This window comes from Rhododendron vialii, chromosome 12a (assembly GCF_030253575.1).
Source record: "Rhododendron vialii isolate Sample 1 chromosome 12a, ASM3025357v1".
Classification (NCBI taxonomy): Eukaryota; Viridiplantae; Streptophyta; class Magnoliopsida; order Ericales; family Ericaceae; genus Rhododendron; species Rhododendron vialii.
Window position 1 is genome coordinate 49,887 of NC_080568.1, and position 19,413 is coordinate 69,299.

General features: G+C 42.0%; 2 protein-coding genes across 9 annotated transcripts in view; one reads left to right on the forward strand and one right to left on the reverse strand.

The window, feature by feature from the left end:
• LOC131311310 (pheophytinase, chloroplastic) overlaps positions 1–9,466 on the reverse strand; it is a 27,851-nt gene extending 18,385 nt beyond the window's left edge. The window contains 1 exon segment of the mRNA XM_058338710.1: positions 8,979–9,466. Within this exon segment, the coding sequence (XP_058194693.1) occupies positions 8,979–9,466 (488 nt within the window).
• Positions 9,467–9,981: 515 nt separating this feature from the next.
• LOC131311366 (uncharacterized) lies at positions 9,982–18,356 on the forward strand. 8 transcript variants are annotated; one of them, XR_009195482.1, is made up of 8 exons: positions 9,982–10,595; positions 11,157–11,232; positions 11,770–11,900; positions 12,004–12,074; positions 12,899–12,980; positions 16,595–16,639; positions 17,390–17,475; positions 17,661–18,356. XR_009195482.1 is itself a non-coding variant. In XM_058338798.1 (7 exons), exons 1-6 carry the CDS (start codon positions 10,140–10,142, stop codon positions 16,613–16,615), a joined length of 837 nt encoding a protein of 278 aa, XP_058194781.1. In that variant the 5' UTR covers positions 9,982–10,139; the 3' UTR covers positions 16,616–16,639; positions 17,390–18,356. The 8 variants fall into 8 exon arrangements, 5 of the variants coding, with proteins under 5 accessions (XP_058194781.1, XP_058194778.1, XP_058194779.1 ...); XR_009195481.1 differs by lacking the exon at positions 17,390–17,475 and having other exon boundaries at positions 17,661–17,787; positions 17,891–18,356; XR_009195483.1 differs by lacking the exon at positions 17,390–17,475 and having other exon boundaries at positions 17,661–17,787; positions 18,008–18,356.
• The last annotated feature ends 1,057 nt before the right edge of the window (positions 18,357–19,413 follow it).

Genomic DNA, 19,413 nt, shown 5'->3' on the forward strand with positions numbered 1-19,413 from the left:
CCGCCTCGGTCTCACTCGCAAGAGCCTCCTCCTCGGCCCTGGCCCTCTCGGCCTCCTCTCTCAAGCGCTCCTCCTCCTGCGCCCTCTCAACCTGCCGGGTCCTGTCCTCCCAAACAGCCAACACAGCAGCCACCACCCCCGGATTCTCCCGGAGCAACCGGCCAAGTTCCTCCTCGGACACAAATTCGGCAAAATCCCCTCGAGTGATGGGTACATGTGCCGAAGACCCTACTGCAAGCCTGAACTCCACCTCCTCCATGGGTACCTCTCCGGATGCACCCTCCTCAACCACGGGACCCTTGCCCCTCGCCGGATCTCTCACCGGTGTCTCCGGTCGATCGCTACCATCACCACTGCCGCCGGCCCCTGCCGATCCCAAGCCCGTGATCACCACACCTTCTACACCGCTCTGTGGGTCCAATCGCCGAACGTGAGGACCCACTGTACCAGCAGAACCTGGCGTACACCCCGCTCCCCCTGGCGTACGCCGCCCATCGCCACCGCCAACCTCTACTGCATGGCCACCACCGCCGCCGTCGTCGCCGCCTGTACCGTCTGCGCCGATGCTCGACGAAGCCCCTACCATCGTTTGATCGTTGATTCGTGGTCTTGGGGCCTCGATTTCACCCCTTGTTTGGGTTCTTCCTTCTCCGGCACCGCCATTGCCGCCACCTTCACCGGATTCTGCCATAGATGGGGTGGGCTGAGTGAATAATGGATGAGATGAAAGATTGAGTGAGAGTGTGATAGGTTTTGAGAGAGTTTTGAGAGTTCGGAGTTCAAAACGGGACGAATGGCGGTTTTCTGCACTGGTTCAGCAACTCATACGACGTATGGGACGATCGGGCCGGGTCTGGGCTCGGATCTGGGCTCGGATCTCTGAGAATGGTGGCGTACGCCAGTCTGTTGGTGCCGTACGCCAGTAATTTGTGGGCCTCAGGCCCAATCCATGTCCCATGCTGAAATGCATCCTCAAGTGGAAACCCGACTCATTTTGGAAAAGCTTTGGACCCATTCCCAAGCAGAGGTCGTCCAAAATCAAATCAACGACGATTTATCCTTCCAAATTCAAATCAACGACGATCTATCCGTCCAATTTCAAATCAACGACGATCTATTCGTCCAAGTTCAAATCAACGACGATCCACTCGTCCAAATTTAAATCAACGACGATCTATCCGTCCAATTTCAAATCAACGACGATCCACTTGTCCAAATTCAAATCAACGACGATTTATCCGTCCAATTTCAAACCAACGACGGTCTGTCCGTCCAATTTCAAATCAACGACGATCTATCCGTCCAAGTTCAAATCAACGACGATCCACTCGTCCAAATTCAAATCAACGACGATCTAGCCGTCCAAATTCAAATCAACGACGGTCTGTCCGTCCAATTTCAGTTCAACAACGGGCTGTCCGTCCAATTTCTAAATCAACGACGGTCCACCTGCCCAAATATCTTATTTCCCTAACAGAGTCGATGCTTTTGCAAAAGGATCATTCCCCAGGAGAGTCCACATTCTGTGATCTGTCTATCAAAGACAGCGAAGCAGCGGTCTATCCGCCCCAACGTCGAATCAAACAGGTTCTTCAAAATTCTTGCATTCTGGATAGCCTTGAAGAGGGTGTCTAGGAAACCTTTGACGTTACTTGTCTCCAGTCAAAGGTGCATCAAGTGCCGTCAAAGGGGGCCTTCTGTAGACACCCCATTCTGGTCTGCTCAGATAATGTTATTTGTCGATCTTTTATCTCCCCAATGATGATTTTAGTCGAAAACAGTTTGAGGACAAAGGTGTGTTTGAGCTTTGAGTGCCCTTAACCTTTCTCAAACCCGTTTCAAACCCTTCAAACCAGAGCCAAACAGCCCCAGCAAAACCAAACTGGCTTACGCCATTGTCTTGGAGGCGTACGCCAGTTGTCTGCCACGTGTCAGTCATCGACCAGTGGTCCAGCTTTTACTGGCGCACGCCAGTTAATAGTGGCGCACGCCAGTCAAACCCAGTCAAATCAACTTTATTCAGCCACTCGGGCGGGACTTTTGTGCCACCCTGACGTCGGCTACAGTGTCCCTGATGATTACTTTCGGCAGAGATGTTCCCTCTCTCCTACACCTCCCCATCAAGCCAAGTCCCATGCATTTAATGCATGGAAGGCTCCCTTCCTCTTCCAACCAGCCAAACAAGGCCTTGGTCCCAGACTGATCTCAGTCTCTCTCCCCTATAAATACCCCCCTTGTATTCATTTACAAGGGGTTAGCCTCATTAAGAAGAAAAGCTCTCTTCATCCCCCCTCTCCTTGCTCTCTATCTCTCTTCTTCCATTAAAAGAGAAAGGAAAGCAACCCACTTCCATATACCCCCCACTGATATCCAGTAACCATACAACATCCATCTTCCACCTTTAGGCTCAAAACCACCTTCAAACCTCAACACCCAAAAAGGTATATCACCTTTGTATTCCTTTCTGTTTTCGGCCCCTGAGGGGAACCAGTAAGGCCCAGGCTAGTAAGTAATACTAGTCCTGGCCTCAAACTGGTAAAATACGACAAACGTATGAGATGGACCTTGGCGCACGCCAATATATATATGTCGTACGCCAGTCATGGCAGTACGAGCACTACTGGCGTGGGGATCATGGATCCTCATTTCTGTTACCTCTCATTTCAGTCGATCACCTTAGCATGCTAAATAACCAGTTTACTGCTTTCTGTATATTTAGAACTGTTTAGATATGGTAGTTATTGCCTACTCTTTGTCTACTCAAAAGGCCTCTGGGATCCTTCTGGTCATGTTCTAGAGCCCAGATGATGCAAAAGCCAAGCACTGGATTAGGGTCAAACGTGCGTACGGCAGTCCATGACTGGCGTACGGCAGTTAAAACTAGGATCCAGTGACTGGCCCTTGCATCTTAGTTTAATCTTGGCCCCTTTTATATCCCCACACTGTTTTTGGGGTATTATGCTACTTTTCTTGGCTTGAAGCCATCTCTCTTGTCTGTAAATGTATATGTTATGTTCTATTAAACTGCATAGTTTGTCCTGGGTGTGCGCTGGTCCTTTTCCAGAGCCCAGAGGGTTGCAAACAAAGACTGTGAAACTAGATAAGTGGAGTACGCCAGTCTTTCTGTGGCGTGCGCAAGTCAAACCAACATGCAGTGGCTCGACCAGTGCATGCTGGTAGAACTTGCTCATGCCCCTGCGGGGCAGCGTACTGCAATTTGTCCAGTTTGCTCAGTGCTTGTTCTCAATCTATATTTAGCATTGCAATCAAGTCATCCATAAGCATTTTGCCACATAAATTACAACTTGTTATAGTTTTAACCCCCGTTAACTGTTCCCCCGCCCTAACTGGCTAAAAAATGATCAAATGAGAGAAAAATGCAAACGTTTTATAAAAATGCCCGAGTAGAGACCGATCTCCGGATTGGGCGAGAGGGGTGCCATAAAACCCTTCCCCTCTAGTAACATGGCTCCCGAACCTCAGATATCGAAGGTGACGACGGACCGGTCTATGCCTTTTCAAAATCAAACAAACGTGGCAAACGTTCTCGAGTTCGGTTCCTTGGGTGTTCTCACCGCTAAAACCCGAGTGGCGACTCTGAATCGAGGCGTTTCGCCGCGCTTTTCCAGACCCGAAAAGGGCCGCGCCCGATTTCACAAGCAAATTTCCGGGGCGCGTGCCCACAACGTGAACAGTATAACAATATATTAGAAAATTGAGATATCACCTCTCCACTCATTCAATCAGCATACACTGTGTAGACACCCCATTCTGGACTGTCCGGATAATGTCATTTATCGATCTTTTATTTCCCCAATGATGATTATAGTCGAAAACAGATCAGGGACAAGGGTGTGCTTAAGCCTTGAGCGCCCAAAACCCATTTCAAACCCTTCAAACCCGAGCCAAACGGCCCCAGCAAAACCCAACTGGCATACGCCAGTGTCTTGGTGACGTACGCCAGTAAGCAGCCACGTGTCAGTCATCGACCAGTGGTCCAGCTTATACTGGCGCACGCCAGTAAGAATTGGCGCACGCCAGTCAAACCCAGTCAAATCAACTTTATGCAGCAACTTGGGCGGGACTTTTTTGGCCACCCTGACGTCGGCCACAGTGTCCCTGATGATCGCTTTCGGCAGACCCGTTCCCCCCTCTCTCCTACACCCCCCATCAAGCCAAGTCCCATGCATTTAATGCATGGAAGGCTCCCTTCCTCTTCCAACCAGCCAAACAAGGCCTTGGTCCCAGACTGATCTCAGTCTCTCTCCCCTATAAATACCCCCCTTTGCATTCATTTGCAAGGGGTTAGCATCATTAAGAAAGAAAAGAGTTCCCCTTTCCTCTCTTCTTGCTTCTCTTCTTATTCTTCCATTGAAAGAGAAAGAAAGGAGGCTCACTTCCATATACCTCCACTGATATCCAGTCACCATACCACATTCATCTTCAACCTCTAGGTTCTAAACCACCTTCAAACTTCAACACTCAAAAAGGTATACCACCTTTGCATCCCTTTCTGTTTACGGCCCCTGAGGGGAACCAGCAAGGCCCAGGCTAGTAAACAATACTAGTCCTGGCCTTGAACTGGTAAAAATATAACAATCGTATCAGATCAAACATGGCGCACGCCAGTAATTCTATGCCGTACGCCAGTCATGGCAGTACGAGCACAACTGGTGTGGGGATCATGGATCGTCATTCCTGTTGTTTCATTTTTCTGTCAATCACCCCTGCATGCTAAATAACCAGTTTATTGCTTTCTGTATGTTTAGAACTGTTTAGATATACAGGATATTGCTTATTCTTTATCTGTTTGGAAGGCCTCTGGGATCCTTCTGGTCATGTTCCAGAGCCCAGATGATGTAAAAGCCAAGCACTGGATTAGGGTCAAACGTGCGTACGGCCGTCCATGACTGCCGTACGGCAGTTAAGGCCAAAATCCAGTGACTGGCCTTTGCATCTTAGTTCAGTCTTGGCCTCTTTTCTGTTCCCACTCTGTTTAGGGGATTTCTTGTCTATGTTCATGGCTTCAAGCCATCCCAGCTGTCTGTAAATATTTATATCCTGCTTATTTAACTGCATGGTTTGTCCTGGGTGTGCGCTGGTCCTTTTCCAGAGTCCAGAGGGTTGCAAACAAGGACTGTGGAACCAGATGAGTGGAGTACGCCAGTCTGACAGTGGCGTGCGCAAGTCATATCAACATGCAGTGGCTCGGCCAGTGCATGCTGTTAGAACTTGCTCATGCCCCCTGCGGGGCAGCGTACTGCAATTTGCCCAGTTTGCTCAGTGCTTGTTCTCAATCTATATTTAGCATTGCAATCAAGCCATTCATAAACATTTTGTCACATAATCACAACTTGTTAAAGTTTTAACCCCCATTAACTGTTCCCCCGCCCTAACTGGCTAAAAAATGATCAAATGAGAGAAAAATGCAAACGTTTTATAAAATGCCCGAGTAGAGACCGATCTCCGGATTGGGCGAGAGGGGTGCCATAAAACCCTTCCCCTCTCGTAACATGGCTCCCGAACCTCAGATATCGAAGGTGACGACGGTCCAGTCTACAAGCCTTTTCAAAATCAAACAAACGTGGCAAACGTTTTCGAGTTCGGTTCCTTGGGTGCTTTCACCGCTAAAACCCGAGTGGCGACTCTGAATCGAGGCGTTTCGCCGCGCTCTTCCAACAAAAAAGGGGCCGCGCCCGATTTTTCAAATGGAATTTCCGGGGCGCGTGCCCACACACTGATAACTTTTCTTTACTTCAACGTGCACAGAAAGACACTTAATAAGTATGTTCTACTTATCTATACATAGATTGTAGTGGGCCGAACTACACGGCTCGGATTACCATGGCTGGTTTGGTTGCAGGCGTGGGCTTTAAGGCATACCCTAGGGCCAGGCCGGGGTACCAGTCGCCGACATTCAGAGTTCGACCCCTTGGGCTGCTGTCGAGCTAGGCCAAGTTGCTGGACTTTTAGGTTCGGCCACGGCCGAGCCCGGTCAGGGAACGTCCCTAGAATCTCCTAGCAAGGAACTTATGCTGCCGCCGGAGCCGAGCTCTTAGGCTCGGCCATACCCAGGCATGTCAGCACGTGCACATGTGAATAACCGCTTCATGCCAGGGTGGCGTCTGTGACATCACGCCCGGCGGTTACGCTGAAGGATAATGATGAGCGCACATGGGGATGCCAACTCATACCCCAAACGGTTACAAAACCCTAATCCTGACATCAGGGTGACATCGGCCGACGCGTGCTGAGCACATGTGCAAACTTAGAGAGCAAGTAAGGAGGCCTCTATAAATATCCCTTGATGGCAACCCTAAAGAGGTACATGCTTCTCCCCCACTAGAACCCTAATACTTTCCTTCTAGCTCTGCACATTTCACATCCTCATGCCGGAGGGCCATTCTGGAGCTCCTCCAATGTGGCCTTTTAGCGATGTTCCCGAGCTCCTCCAGTGTGGCCTTTTAGCGGTGTTCCCTTATGCAGGCTAGGTGAAGACTAGGGATCACTCTCGCCATAACCATAGATCCAGAGGTAGCGAACCAAAGATTTCGGAGCCATACATAGATAAATACAATCATATGTCTAAAGGTAAGATAATGGTGAATGCGAATTGAAGAAACAATAGGTCCAGATAATGCGCATAATGCAAAATACAAACTATGTTTGCATTTGTAAACGCCTTATAAAAATTAATACCCATAAGGGCTCGTTTGAATGGGGGATTAGGTTTGGGAGTATTATGTAATAAGGGAGGATTGGATAGTAAAGGATATTGGTTAATAAGGGATGGCCAACATTTATGGAGGGGGTATTAAATAGTACTTGGTTTGGATGAGGTATTAGAAAGGGGGGATAAAATAGTACTTGGTTTGGATGGAGGATTAATTGGAGGTATAAGGAAGGGGGATTGATGTAAAAAATTGTTAAATGACTTTTTTGCCCTTATTCAGTATTTTATGACAAAATTTGTTAGTTTCATTATAATTAGAATAAATACGTGTTTAAGAAAAAAATAAAGTGTTCCAAATTTCAATCCATTTGAATGGGTGGGAAGATTTTATTTTTCTGATCATTTAATTCTAAAGGGTCATGATTAAATTTTGACTATAGAGCTCGCGTTGATTAGCCCTAAGAAAGTCGTAAAACCAAATATCTTTTAGGGCTAACTAACGAGAGCCCTAGAGCCAAAAATTAATTATGACCCTTTAGGATAAGATAATCAGAGAAATAGGATCTTCGTACCGGTTCAAACGGATTGAAAATTAGAGCACTTAATTTTTTAACCATATATTTTTTAATATATAAACTGTAGGTTGAAAAATTAAGTGTTCCAATTTTCAATCAGTTTGAGTCAGTGCAAAGATACTATTTCTCTGATCATTTTATCCTAACGGATTATAATTAATTTTTGGCTTTAGGGCTCTCGTTGGTTAGCCCTAAGAGATATTTGGTTGTATGACTTTCTTAAGGCTAATCAACAAGAGTCCTAGAGTCAAAATTTAATTATGACCATTCAGGATAAAATGATCAGAAAACTAAAACCTTTCCACCGGTTCAAACGGATTGAAATTTGAAACAATTAATTTTTTTTGCTTTTGCTCAAGGGGTATAGGAAAGGGGATTACAAGGGGTACGATCGTCCGAAAGATAGGGGGATTAGGGGGGATTCCACAATGACTGCTCAAACCCTAGCCATCTGTAAGCCTCCCTTAGGGGGTATTAGCAAGGATTATGGAGGATGGGATTTTCAGAATTCCCCTCTGTTATTGAGCATCCAAACCACGCCATACAGCCAGGCCCACGGATTAGAAGGGGGTATATCACAATCCCCCTTCACAGTGAAGCATCCAAACGAACCCTAAAGTTACAATGCACAAAAGGTACTAGCTATCACACCATGTCAACGCACAAAAGTTATGACGCCAAATTGAACGATGGTTTAAATAAACATGTTAGCTAATTGGGCACCCATGGACGAAGGGACTAGCTATCACACCATCAACCAACTCTTCTCGAACAAGATGACAGTCGGCTTCAATATACTTAGTCCGCTCATGAGGAAACTGGATTAAGAGAAGTGAAAATGAGAAGGAAAAAACTCCTCTGCCTTTACTTTTGCCTTTTGTTCTCTAACACCAGAAATCGAAAATGAATTTTTTCGGAACTCATTATGGCGAGGCTTCCAAACAGCGAGAAGTGGAAAATGTAAAAACCAAAATAGAAATCTAGGCTAGCAAACAGGACCTAGATGCAATGTGGATAGCCGCTCTAATACTATCTCAAAACCAATTGGCAATGAATGGAGAGACTGTCCAAGCTCTTATATTAGTTTTGAAGGTTATAATAGGCAATGTGGGACAAGCTCTAACAAAGAAAATTACATAAATCGAAAAAGGTTTTTCACCAAAAAAGGCATTTAGTCAAGCAAAGAAATCAATGCTGCAAATTGGCCCGTTACCAAGTGCTTTTCGATCTGAGCCACCACAGTCCGTTTGTGACTCTACTACTACTTTGAGCTTCAACAGTCGAATTAATCCATGTACGTGAATGAGATCAGGTCTTCATCACATGGGACCTCTCAAGTTTTGATTAGCACTACTATTATTTTTGGGTAGGAAATACCCCAAACTTTTGTGTATCACTTCTATCACCTAAACTACAATTTAATGACTTGCAGCTCATACTGCAAGTTATTTCAAGAGTAATTCGAAAACATTGAGGGCCTTTCCTATGGGGTAAAAGAGAATGTTAATTGAGAGCCCAATGGATGTTTTCTAGTACCGTGGATTACTTTTTGACACTTGCCAACATGCCATAACATAAGGCTTGTGTGATGTACGCGATGGAATCAGTGAGATATGACAATGTAATTCAACTCACAGTTAAAGGACCCATAGAGTTTTCTTATCTGTGCCGATAATGAAATATACTGTTCTAGTAACAATAGAGAAAACACAAAATAAATGAGCCTTTACCTGCGCCAATGAGCAATGGAGGCACCAAATCCATGAACAAGCAGAAGAGGAGGGTAATCAGAATTGGAATTTGAATCGGGATTGAGTACTTGTTCTCTCCTACCGTGAACTGATAAGTAATTGATGGTGTAGCCTCTCCATTGCCACTTTTTGCACCTTTCGTCTATCTCTCTGATTTCCAAAGACAACCCCAAGGTGCTACTGCTGCCAATGCTCGACGACGCAGTAGAACCAGAGGAGGAAGTTGCATGAGTGGAAAGGGATGGGACCTCAAGCTCGTCGTTATTCGTGAGACAACGGACTCTGGCATCCTTATTATGTTGGGAAGATAACGAACTCTGAACGAGTACTTGCCGCCGCAGCTGCTGATTTCGGAAAACTGAAGATGATGAGACGTGGCCCTGGCGGTTATTGGCTAACCTGGCTGCAGCTATGGCGGCGGCATTTGATGTGGCACAAGAAGTTATGGCTCCCAAGCCCATTGACATTGCTTTGTGCTTGCTTACCTACCCGAGATGAAATGAGAGAGAGAGAGAGAGAGAGAGAGAGAGAGAGAGAGAGAGAGGTGCTTCCAAGGCCCCTTCCTCCGAAAAACAGAAAGAGATCAGGAGATGTAAAAGAATTTAATCTCAAAACGAAAATGCTATTGGTATTGCATTGGCGTACCATACGCTAATTTTAGTTCGAGCCGGTGGATGAAAATTACTAGTAATCTGAACCGGCGATCTATCTATAATTCAATTAGATAGTCTAGGGACCGGATACCTTTTAATAAAGGAAAAATGACATAAGTATCCGTTCCGTTTCTTAAAATAGGAATTTTTAAAAAATAAAGATAATTTTAAATTTAAAAATTATGTATTTAGATAAATAATTTTTTTATCAATATAAATTTTATTTAATAGATCTAATTGATATCTTTTTAAACGATGTAAAAAATTATTAAAATTTTTAATTATTTTTTATTTTTATTATATTTGAATTTAAAATTATGTTCTTTTTTTTAATGTTTAGAAAGAAAACAGTCGGGGCCGTAATTATTAATTTAATTAAAAGAAGCAAAGAAAGAAAAAATCTATCGGGAATTCTGGATGCCAATTTGAAACCCTTGTCAGCAAACGAGGAGAAGAAGATTCTTCCCATTTGCTTTGGTGATTGGAGATGTCCTCCTCACTCTACATGGCACAGTCCTTTTTGAGATCGTTTCTTATCAGAATCGGCAGAAATGGAAGTGCTGTTCTTGTTTCTTCTTCTACTCCCTATTCCTCTTATTGCCATTATCGTTTTCATCCTCGAAGCTTTATTTGTCAAAGAAGGAACCAAGGCGATGGCATGTGCCGAAGAATCACGGCAGCCTCCGATTTCAATACTACTTCTGCTAGTGATTGTAACAGCACTAGTAGTACTGCTGGTGGTGGTGGTAGTAACGGGAATACTGGCGATAGTGATGATGGGCGGGGCTGCGGCGGCCGGGAATTACTGACAATGAGCGACGAAAAGCTTATGAGCCAGTGCGAGATGGATACTTTCAAGGTGTCTGGTCCTGGAGGTCAGCACCGCAACAAGCGGGAATCTGCTGTCCGTCTCAAGCACCTCCCTACTGGTATTGTTGCTCAGGTAGCGCCCTCATTCTGTTACATTTCTTTCTTGGTCTTTTTGTGCGTGTGATTGTATGCATATATTGCATCTGTATGTACGCATAATTTTTGCACGTCTGTTTGTAATGTTTGTATTTTATTTTTGGTTCTTGGCTTTGTTGATTGAAAAGCAAAAGGAAAGGAAAGTGAAAAAGGAAAATTGAGGAAGTTATAAGTACTTTGTTTGGTTAGGTTGGCCATATGAGAAGAGATGAATATAAGGAATACTGGGAAAACAACAAACAAACACACAGGGCCATACCTGAAACTACACGTACAGTAGAGCCTTATGGCTTAAAGAGAGCCTTATTTTTTAACCTCTCAATATTGTAATTGTAACACCAGTATCATCTATTGTATACTGAATGGGGTTTTTGTTGGAGATATTATTAATTATGGTTAACCTCACAATGTTGGGGTAAGCAATCTTGTCTTCCTTTTCTTCTCCCTTCTTTTAACAATCTAAATTCTGAGATCTAAACAGATGGCTTTGGGAACATCTTCTCTTTGTTCATTTGACTTAGTACTCATTTGTTTCTAGGCTTCTGAGGATAGATCACAGCACAAGAATCGTGCTTCAGCTCTAGCTCGCCTGCGAAATAAATTAGCTCTCAAAGGTATGCATTTCTTAGACTTCTAAGGCCTAATTTTCCAGATTGGACCTATTCTAATTTGTAAGAAAAGTTCCCCGCATGACACAAAGGTCGTGAAGTTGTAAGCTGTCCGTTGTTTTTGTGAGTTATGGAGTACATCATGGGGATAAGTTGCTAATTCAATCCTAAATCTCTCTCATAAAGGCTGTTTATTGTAAAATATGAATGTGAAATACCTGTCAACTTATCATATGCTACGTTTGTCCCTTGTTCTAGTTGTGAAATAACACCATTCCTAAGGAAAGTCAATGCCAAACTCAATATTTTGCAGAATTTGCAGATATTGCCAACATGATGTCCATTAAATTTCTAGTTCGGTAACTATATTCTCTTTGAGGTTGAACATGCTTGTTGTGCGGCTTGTGCCGTATACTTAACATATATTGTGTGCTATTTTTCCATGACCTTGTATTTTGTTTGGATTGGTTACCTAGTCACGTTCCATCTCACTTTAATTAACGTGATAGTACATCTGGATGAAATTGAATTCTTGTGAGCTAGTCAGGAATACAGTTAATCTGGATGCATATTCACCTCCTCAAGAGCTCCTCCAAATCCTTCCTAAGAAGTCAACGATCAGAGGATCAGATTCTGGTCCACAAATTGGGCCAAATAATCCGAAATTTTATTTGGTATCTGCCGTCAATCTTCTTATTTATTGACAAGAAGTTGTTTTTTGTTATTTTGAGATGGAACTGAAGTTGACTTGTAATTTTAACTTTGTTTTATCAACAGGGAATGCAAGCATTGGTGGATCTAATTTTTGCAGTTGAGGGTTCTGTCTCTGATGCAGCAAAGAAGTTGGGGTACAATTTCTGAATTCTGCCTAGGCCTGACGACAAATTTAAGCCCTAGTGACAGATTGTTGAATCTTCCCTCATTTTCTGATTATAGTAGCACAATAGTATTAAATATGAAAAGAAATAAGCATCAAAGTCAAGAATTGGTTGTTCATTTGAAGTGGTATACTAATTGCATAAACAATTGCAGGATGAAAACCAACGTACATTATCCAATGGAAATGCTACATTTACTGTTTATTTGATAGACCATTTTTCTTTTGAGAAATTTGGCCAAAGGTGCTATAAAGTGGATCTTCCTCTCAACAGGACTTTTGCACACCAAAGCAACAACAGCCGCACCACGCCCACTACTTTTAAATGACAAGCAATTACTGCCACACTGCATCCACTACTGAACGATATTTTCCTAGTGCCACAACACCACTACCGCCACACCACATTCACTAAATGCCGTATGCCACAACCACAAACACTAACATCAGCACCAGACCACAAAAACTCTGAAATATCAAAGCAGAATTTCTTAAATTTTCCTTATCCTCACTCAAAACTAAAGTGCAATATTGAGTATAACTGATGTGGGACAAGTCCAACACTCCATGACCTGTAAGTAGCTTGTGGATGTAGAATTGAATTAAGAAATGAACGTGGATAGGTGTTGAATTGAATCATCACAATGAAAACAGTCCTTTGTAACTAGTTGAAGAGCATTAAAGTTGTTTCTGTTGTTGTGCTCAACATTTGTTAGAGTTTGTTGGCTGAGTTGTTGATCATGTTTTTAATGCCTCTCTGCATCCCATTTTTTACTGTATTTGGTGGTGTTGCAGTTTAAGCACTGGGGCCCTATCACGCTTGATCCTTTCGGATGATTCTCTCCGAATGGTAGTCAATGAGTACAGGGCATCTAAGGTAAAACTCACATGTAAAATCATTTTTGGTACCAAAATTGTAGATTTACATTTGCAAAAGGCATTTAAGTTTGATAATGTGCTGCATACATATTTGCTTTATACAATTCTTGTTCTCTACTTTTCGGTTATGTTTGTCTGCGTGCTCTGTCATCTGCATCCACATCTCTGCTGAAAGGTTATTCTCCAACTTTAACATGCCAAGATGGGCATAAACATCTAACTTCCTACAGAAGAAGCAATTTTGGAATGTGGAAGAGTAGACTAATAAATCAGATAACCTTGAGTTTTCAGTGACATAGATGGGAGTATGAAATTCTTTGATACCTTGGTTTTCGTCATGGTAAAAACTTGAAAAGAGTCAAAAGACACAAGGAACCAAAAGAAGTATTTTCGGTGTGATACTTACCTTTTGATAAAATGACAAGTAAGAAGTTGAAATGAGCCCGAATTACTCCTATCTATTTGTATTATTCCATATTTTTTCCCTTTTAGTTATAGAGAGTAGTAGGGTAGTTTTTGTCTTGCATGTGTTCTGTGTTCATCCTATAGTTTAGTCATGTATCAAGGACCTTGGGTCTAAGATTATCTTGATTACCTGAACAACTGCCTTTTGGATATGCTACTGGAGACAAATGTGGCAGAAGTATTATAAGTTAAAAGGGCAAAGAGGAACATGAATGGAGAATCGACGCTCTCTTGGGAACCTTTCTAGTAAGTTTTGGAGATGCAGTGAGTATAGATGTGGGAAGTTCTTTACTCACCAAGGTCTTCCTCAATCATCTTTAATGGTGAATGGAGGTGGCCAAGCAGAGGAACAAAGCCATTCAGCTGATTATGGAACATAACCCCCCTCCTCCCTTACTAGTTTTGGAAGACACATTTTCTTGGATCCCTAGCATCGCTAGGGAATTCTCTATCCGCCCTACTTTATCTGCTGTGAGAGTGGCAGGTCAAAAGGTCCCTTCTGTGGTTTGGTTCAAAAGTAATGTCCTGGCATTCATTCTCTTGCTGTGCTATACAAACAGACTCTCAACAAAGGACATGATAAGGAAGTGGAACATGAATGTTGACCCCCGATGCATGCTGTGCAATGTGAGATCCGAATCACATGACAATCTCCTTTCGGAGTGCACATTCTCTAATTTGATCTGGGCATTAATGTTGGCTAGCTTTGGGGTGTTCAGGCTGCCACAACTTGGAGTTCTGAGTTGAATTGGGTAGTGCATCATGTAAAGGGAAAGAACCTTGCTGCTACTCTAGTTAGATTGACCTTTGTTGCCAGCGTTTATCACTAGTGGCTCGAGAAGAATGCCGGAGTGTTCCAAAGCGGGTCCAAGGTTCTGGAAGCTATTTTCAGCCCTATTGAAGTGGACCTAAGAGAGAAAGCTAGCTCATTGACAAATACCAGTCAAAGCAATTCAAATCTGTGGCATATCAGTCAAAGCAAATTTGCAGCTATTCTGCTGATGGAATATCTCTCCCAAATCTTCAGTAGATCTAGGATAATTGGAGTTTGATGATTGGGCTCAGCTCTGTGTTCCTCTTGTGCAGGCTTTAGACTTCTGTGTTGCCTGTGTGCTTGTTTTTCTTTGTATCGGTGCTGTTTGTTTGGGGTGAATACCTGGACTGAGTTGTATTGCTTGGTTATTTCGGTATGAAGGTTAATTTCACTGAAAAGGCCAAAAAGGAACATGAAATGGCAATATAACCTTTTTCTCTCGAAAGCAATAAAAACAAAAGCAGCCTGTTGCACTAGGTTCTGTACTGCAATATGCAACCGTACTCCTGCACATGGAGAGGCTGCTTCTCAGTTTTGAACCCGTGAGACCCATAATTTAGTGGAGCAACCTTAGCTCTGCACTTTGTTGGAATTAATTGACTGCCTGGAAATAAAGACCACTTACTTTGTGTAACGACCCGCACCAGCTCTCCGTGGAAATCCTTCGCCTAACTCATGGCTCAAAAGCTTAAGCTCAGATGTACCGTGTAGCTAGTTTGTCTTTACTTATATATCCAATAATCCATTGGTAACTCACCGATGTGGGACTACCTCCCAAGATAGGATGTCACACTTTTTGCTCATCAGTAGTTGATCGAACTTAATAATAGATCCTGATATATTATTTGCCTTGTGCAAAAGGACTATAAGCGGTTGAAGTAGATTCTCTTTGGTAAGCACCCGAATATCGTTAATCGAAGGCGACACCAGCCATAAGAGGTCTTCTTTAGCACTTTGACAAGCTTGAATCTCGTAAAAGCATTCCCTTACTAAACTACATTTGACCAATATTATTGTAGCCCACGTGCAACAGCCATTTGAGCATCTTCCAGAAAAGAGGAGGAAGCAGAATACGCCACACCCACCTTGGATTTGGCCCATAGAACATTTCTGGAGCTGTCTCGAGCTGTTGCAGCAGCAGCCATTTGGTCCCTCTTAAATGCAGCATAAAATTTATTGTAAGACAGCCTTACACTAATTTGAGCTGGGAAGAGATATGATCTTCTCTCCTAAGGATAGGTTCAGACGAATCAGACCATGATCCATGAATGTCCTTCCTTCCTGAGTCATTCCCGATATCATTACCACTGAAATATCACTATTGTGGAGCATCCAAAGGCGATAATTAAATAGGCATGCAAAAAGAACAAATTAGTCCCAATTAGGGAAGTTTTGGCGAGAAACTATGATGATTTAAGATCTTGGAGACAATGGCTCATCCTGAATGACAAAGGCTCGGACTGCTATGCACCTGGTAGAAAACGACGGGACATATTTTGGTCTTGGCAGGTAGTGTTACTTTGAATCCTCAGTTTTCCAGTTTCTGCTAAAGATGACAAGGATAGGGGCATAGGATGTATCCGACTCCCGTAATCATATTAGGCACTTGGATCGTCTTCTTAGAAACAAATGATAGTTGGTATTTTGTGAAGAAAAATTTCCAACCTATCACTTGAATGCAGTGTTCTAAAACAAGGAATTATAAATCGTTGGCGGGGCCTATCCTATTAGGTCTGGTCTAACAATTAATCGCCGATTACTAATTAATATGCACCGATTAATCGCTCGAAGGTGGCCGACCGCCCGACTAGCGGCTAGCGACTTTTAGAACATTGCTTGAATGAGAACCATTTTATGCTTAATTTGATTAAATTTCAAGTACGTGTTAAATAATCCTCCGTAACATCCTATCTCAAAATATCATTTGGTTTCCATCATAATCCAATGTTCTCAATATACCCGTACCAATCTTGTGGATACCTAACTCTATGTTCTGAGGTTATGGGTTTGGGGGCACTCTGGTATATAAACAAACCCCCTATACTTACGCGCATAGACCTTATGGGCAATAATAACTTCTAATAAAAACCATGCAAATTTTAACCTATATCTGTTAGGCAATTTACTTTGATGAAGTTTCCCATTTGTTTGCGCTTAGAGCTTTTGAAATGGACATTAGGACTCTATGTTCAAATTAATCTTTTTCTCTAGCTGATATGCTATATCACAATTAGCCAATTAGGTAAAGATGTGGTGTTAACTTTTTGGCTTTAACAATGGCTAAGAACAAATATTTACTCCAGTAAGTGATGCTTTAATTTGAAACTGTGCAGGGTATGAAGCCTCTCAAATAGGAAACCAGTCATTTTGTGTGTCAGGTATGATTTACGTTTGATATGTGTTTGGAACTGAACCAGTCTTAATTTTCCCTTCCCTTGCAATGAGGGATATTTGAATGCCCAACAATTCTACAAGGACATGACTGCTGCTTGGCCTATGGTCAAACAGAGTTTAAAATACTCGTAACATTTGATTACTCTATGCATCATTCATATCGCCATCCAACTTCATTTGCTCTAGTTGGTGGTTATGTGGTTTATTCTATTCACCTGAAAACACGGAAAAATAACATTTGTGTGTGTGTGTGTGTGTGTGTGTGAGAGAGAGAGAGAGAGAGAGAGAGAGAGAGAGAGAGAGAGAGAGAGAGGCACTCCAAGCTAGGGAGTAGAAAGAGTAAAATATAAGTTGCAGCATGACGTTGAAAGTAGGAGACTCTTAAAATGTTTGCAGTGTAATATATGGAGGAGACTAGTGATCGAAAAAGAGCCTTAGTTTGTGTCGTCAATGTCTTCTAATGATAAGCTTCATTGACCGTATATGAGATATAAACATTGTCAATGTAGGACTTTTTGGTTAAATTCCACGGACACCCTCTCATCTATTTGCTTTTCTCACACACCCTAAAGTTTAATACACACACACACGTGTGTGTGTGAAAACAAATAAAACATTACTAGAAATATAAAATAAAAAGGAATATGTTAGGTGAATTCAAACGAGATAACGTTTGTTGTTATTTGACGTAGAATAAGTTCGATATGCTTCCCAAGTGTCTTGCTTCTATGAAGAACAAATACAATATGAATAAGTAAATGGACCAATGGGCGGCTAGGAAGAGATTTATGGAATTTGAAATTTGAAGTGCCTATCTCGGGTATATGTCTTACCCAAACAGTTATGCTTTCTAATTTGAAATTTTATATTCAATTTAAGTGTGGTGGTATAAGGCAATTAATATGAGCCAAGTTTACTTTTGATATTGAAAAGTCAAAAGATCAATAAAATTATGTCAAGACTTCAAAGCATTTAGAAGCTTTTGATTAATGCTTTTTAATGCAGAGATTGGAGATTGCAAGACTGAAGTAATCATCCTAATCAATAGAGGTTATAGCTAAGATTTGTTGTTGACAGGCTCCTTACAACTCCTGCGAAAATCTGCATAACTTAATCACCAGTTATCTTACAGGTTTTACAGTTACGAGGGGAATGCATGTTTGGATATTGTTTAATTGATTTTTAAGCAGTTGTTCATGGTAGCATCTTGCCTCTGTTCTTCTTCCTTTGAGCAGGTTCTTCTGTTGCTATGGTTTCTGTATGTACCTGTGTGTTGGCAGGGGATGGGTGCTATTTCCCTCATGGGACCAAGGTTGAACTTCTAATGTATGTGCTGCGTGAATTCGTGCCAGGATCAGTTTTGGTCCACGTCTAATGGTGAATGCAAGTAAACCTGTTACACTTTTACGCTACCGGCACCAGCCTTCAACAGCAGCAGCACAAAAAGGTGAAGACAAAGCTGATGAAGCAGAATCCAATTCCTGTCCACCCAGCCCGCACCACAATATTACTCTTGTGCTTCCTTGAGTCTTATGAAATGCAGTTTGGTCATCTATTATATATCCGAACACATAAGTTAGAAATACTTGAGATGCACACTTCAAAGAGGAAGTTTATGTCAATATTGGCACCATTTGGTGTTTGAATTTAAGAGAATCCGAGGCCTTTAATCACAGGTGTGAAAGAGTAATCATTACTGCGACAAATGAACAAAGCCACGAAGGGACTAATTTTTCTTACTACTAGCTTGTGCGTTGCATGTTATATTAGGGTTCGTCCGTGACTACAGCACTAGTTACCCCAATTGGAATTACCCTTTGAATCTTGGTAGTAGCTCAAAATACTATTTCAAGTTTTAGGTGTCAAATTTTTACCCATGCCTAGGGCACTGCCAAATTTTTAAATAGCTCAAATTGTTGGAAGTTAACCTGGTAAAAAAAATTCAGCTATCAAAATCATTTTTTTCAATTTTCATGGAGAAAGCATTAACAAAGTACAAAACTACTATATACAACTAGAGAACTCAGCTTCAATATTTCAAATTTGTGACTTCCCCCTTCATACTATTACACTATTTGCTACAAAGCTAACTTGGCATTAAACACAATTATACTATTTGCTCCAGCACCCTTTAAAATGAACAAAAGAAAATACTAATTTCCAGGTGAAAACAGAAAACGGAGACCAAAAACAACAGACAACATCAAAGTAAGAAAATGGTCTCGCTGCTTGAGAAGATGATCGAAATAGATACCGGCAATATCGACGCTCGGCCTCCTATTTGATTGGGTATTCCTCCAAGAGATAAACACCTAGTCACTATGAAAGATACCGGCAATACCTTTAAATGAAAATAACACCTAGTCACCTACATATGAATGTGATTTCTGATAAAAATGATACCTGACCAATAGAGGGACAGTTTTGCGGGGAAACCGTTTTCTTAGATGATATGTTTATTAGTTGACCATTTTTGAAAAATTTTGCACAGTTACAAGTGGAGAGAAAAATAAGAGTAATAATTGGAAGTATGTGTAATGATTAAAGAAAGATAAAAAAAGAAATTAGAATAATAATTGGAGATAGGTGTGAATAATGATTGAAAGTATGAATAATGAGTATTTTTTGAGTTTAAGAAATATTTTTCAAATCACTATCCAAAAAAAGGCATTAGGCAAATGTGTTAATTCTTGATCTTCATACACGTATGTGTTAGCTTGCAATGAAAGTATACAACTAGGCCAAGTTAGGCATAAAA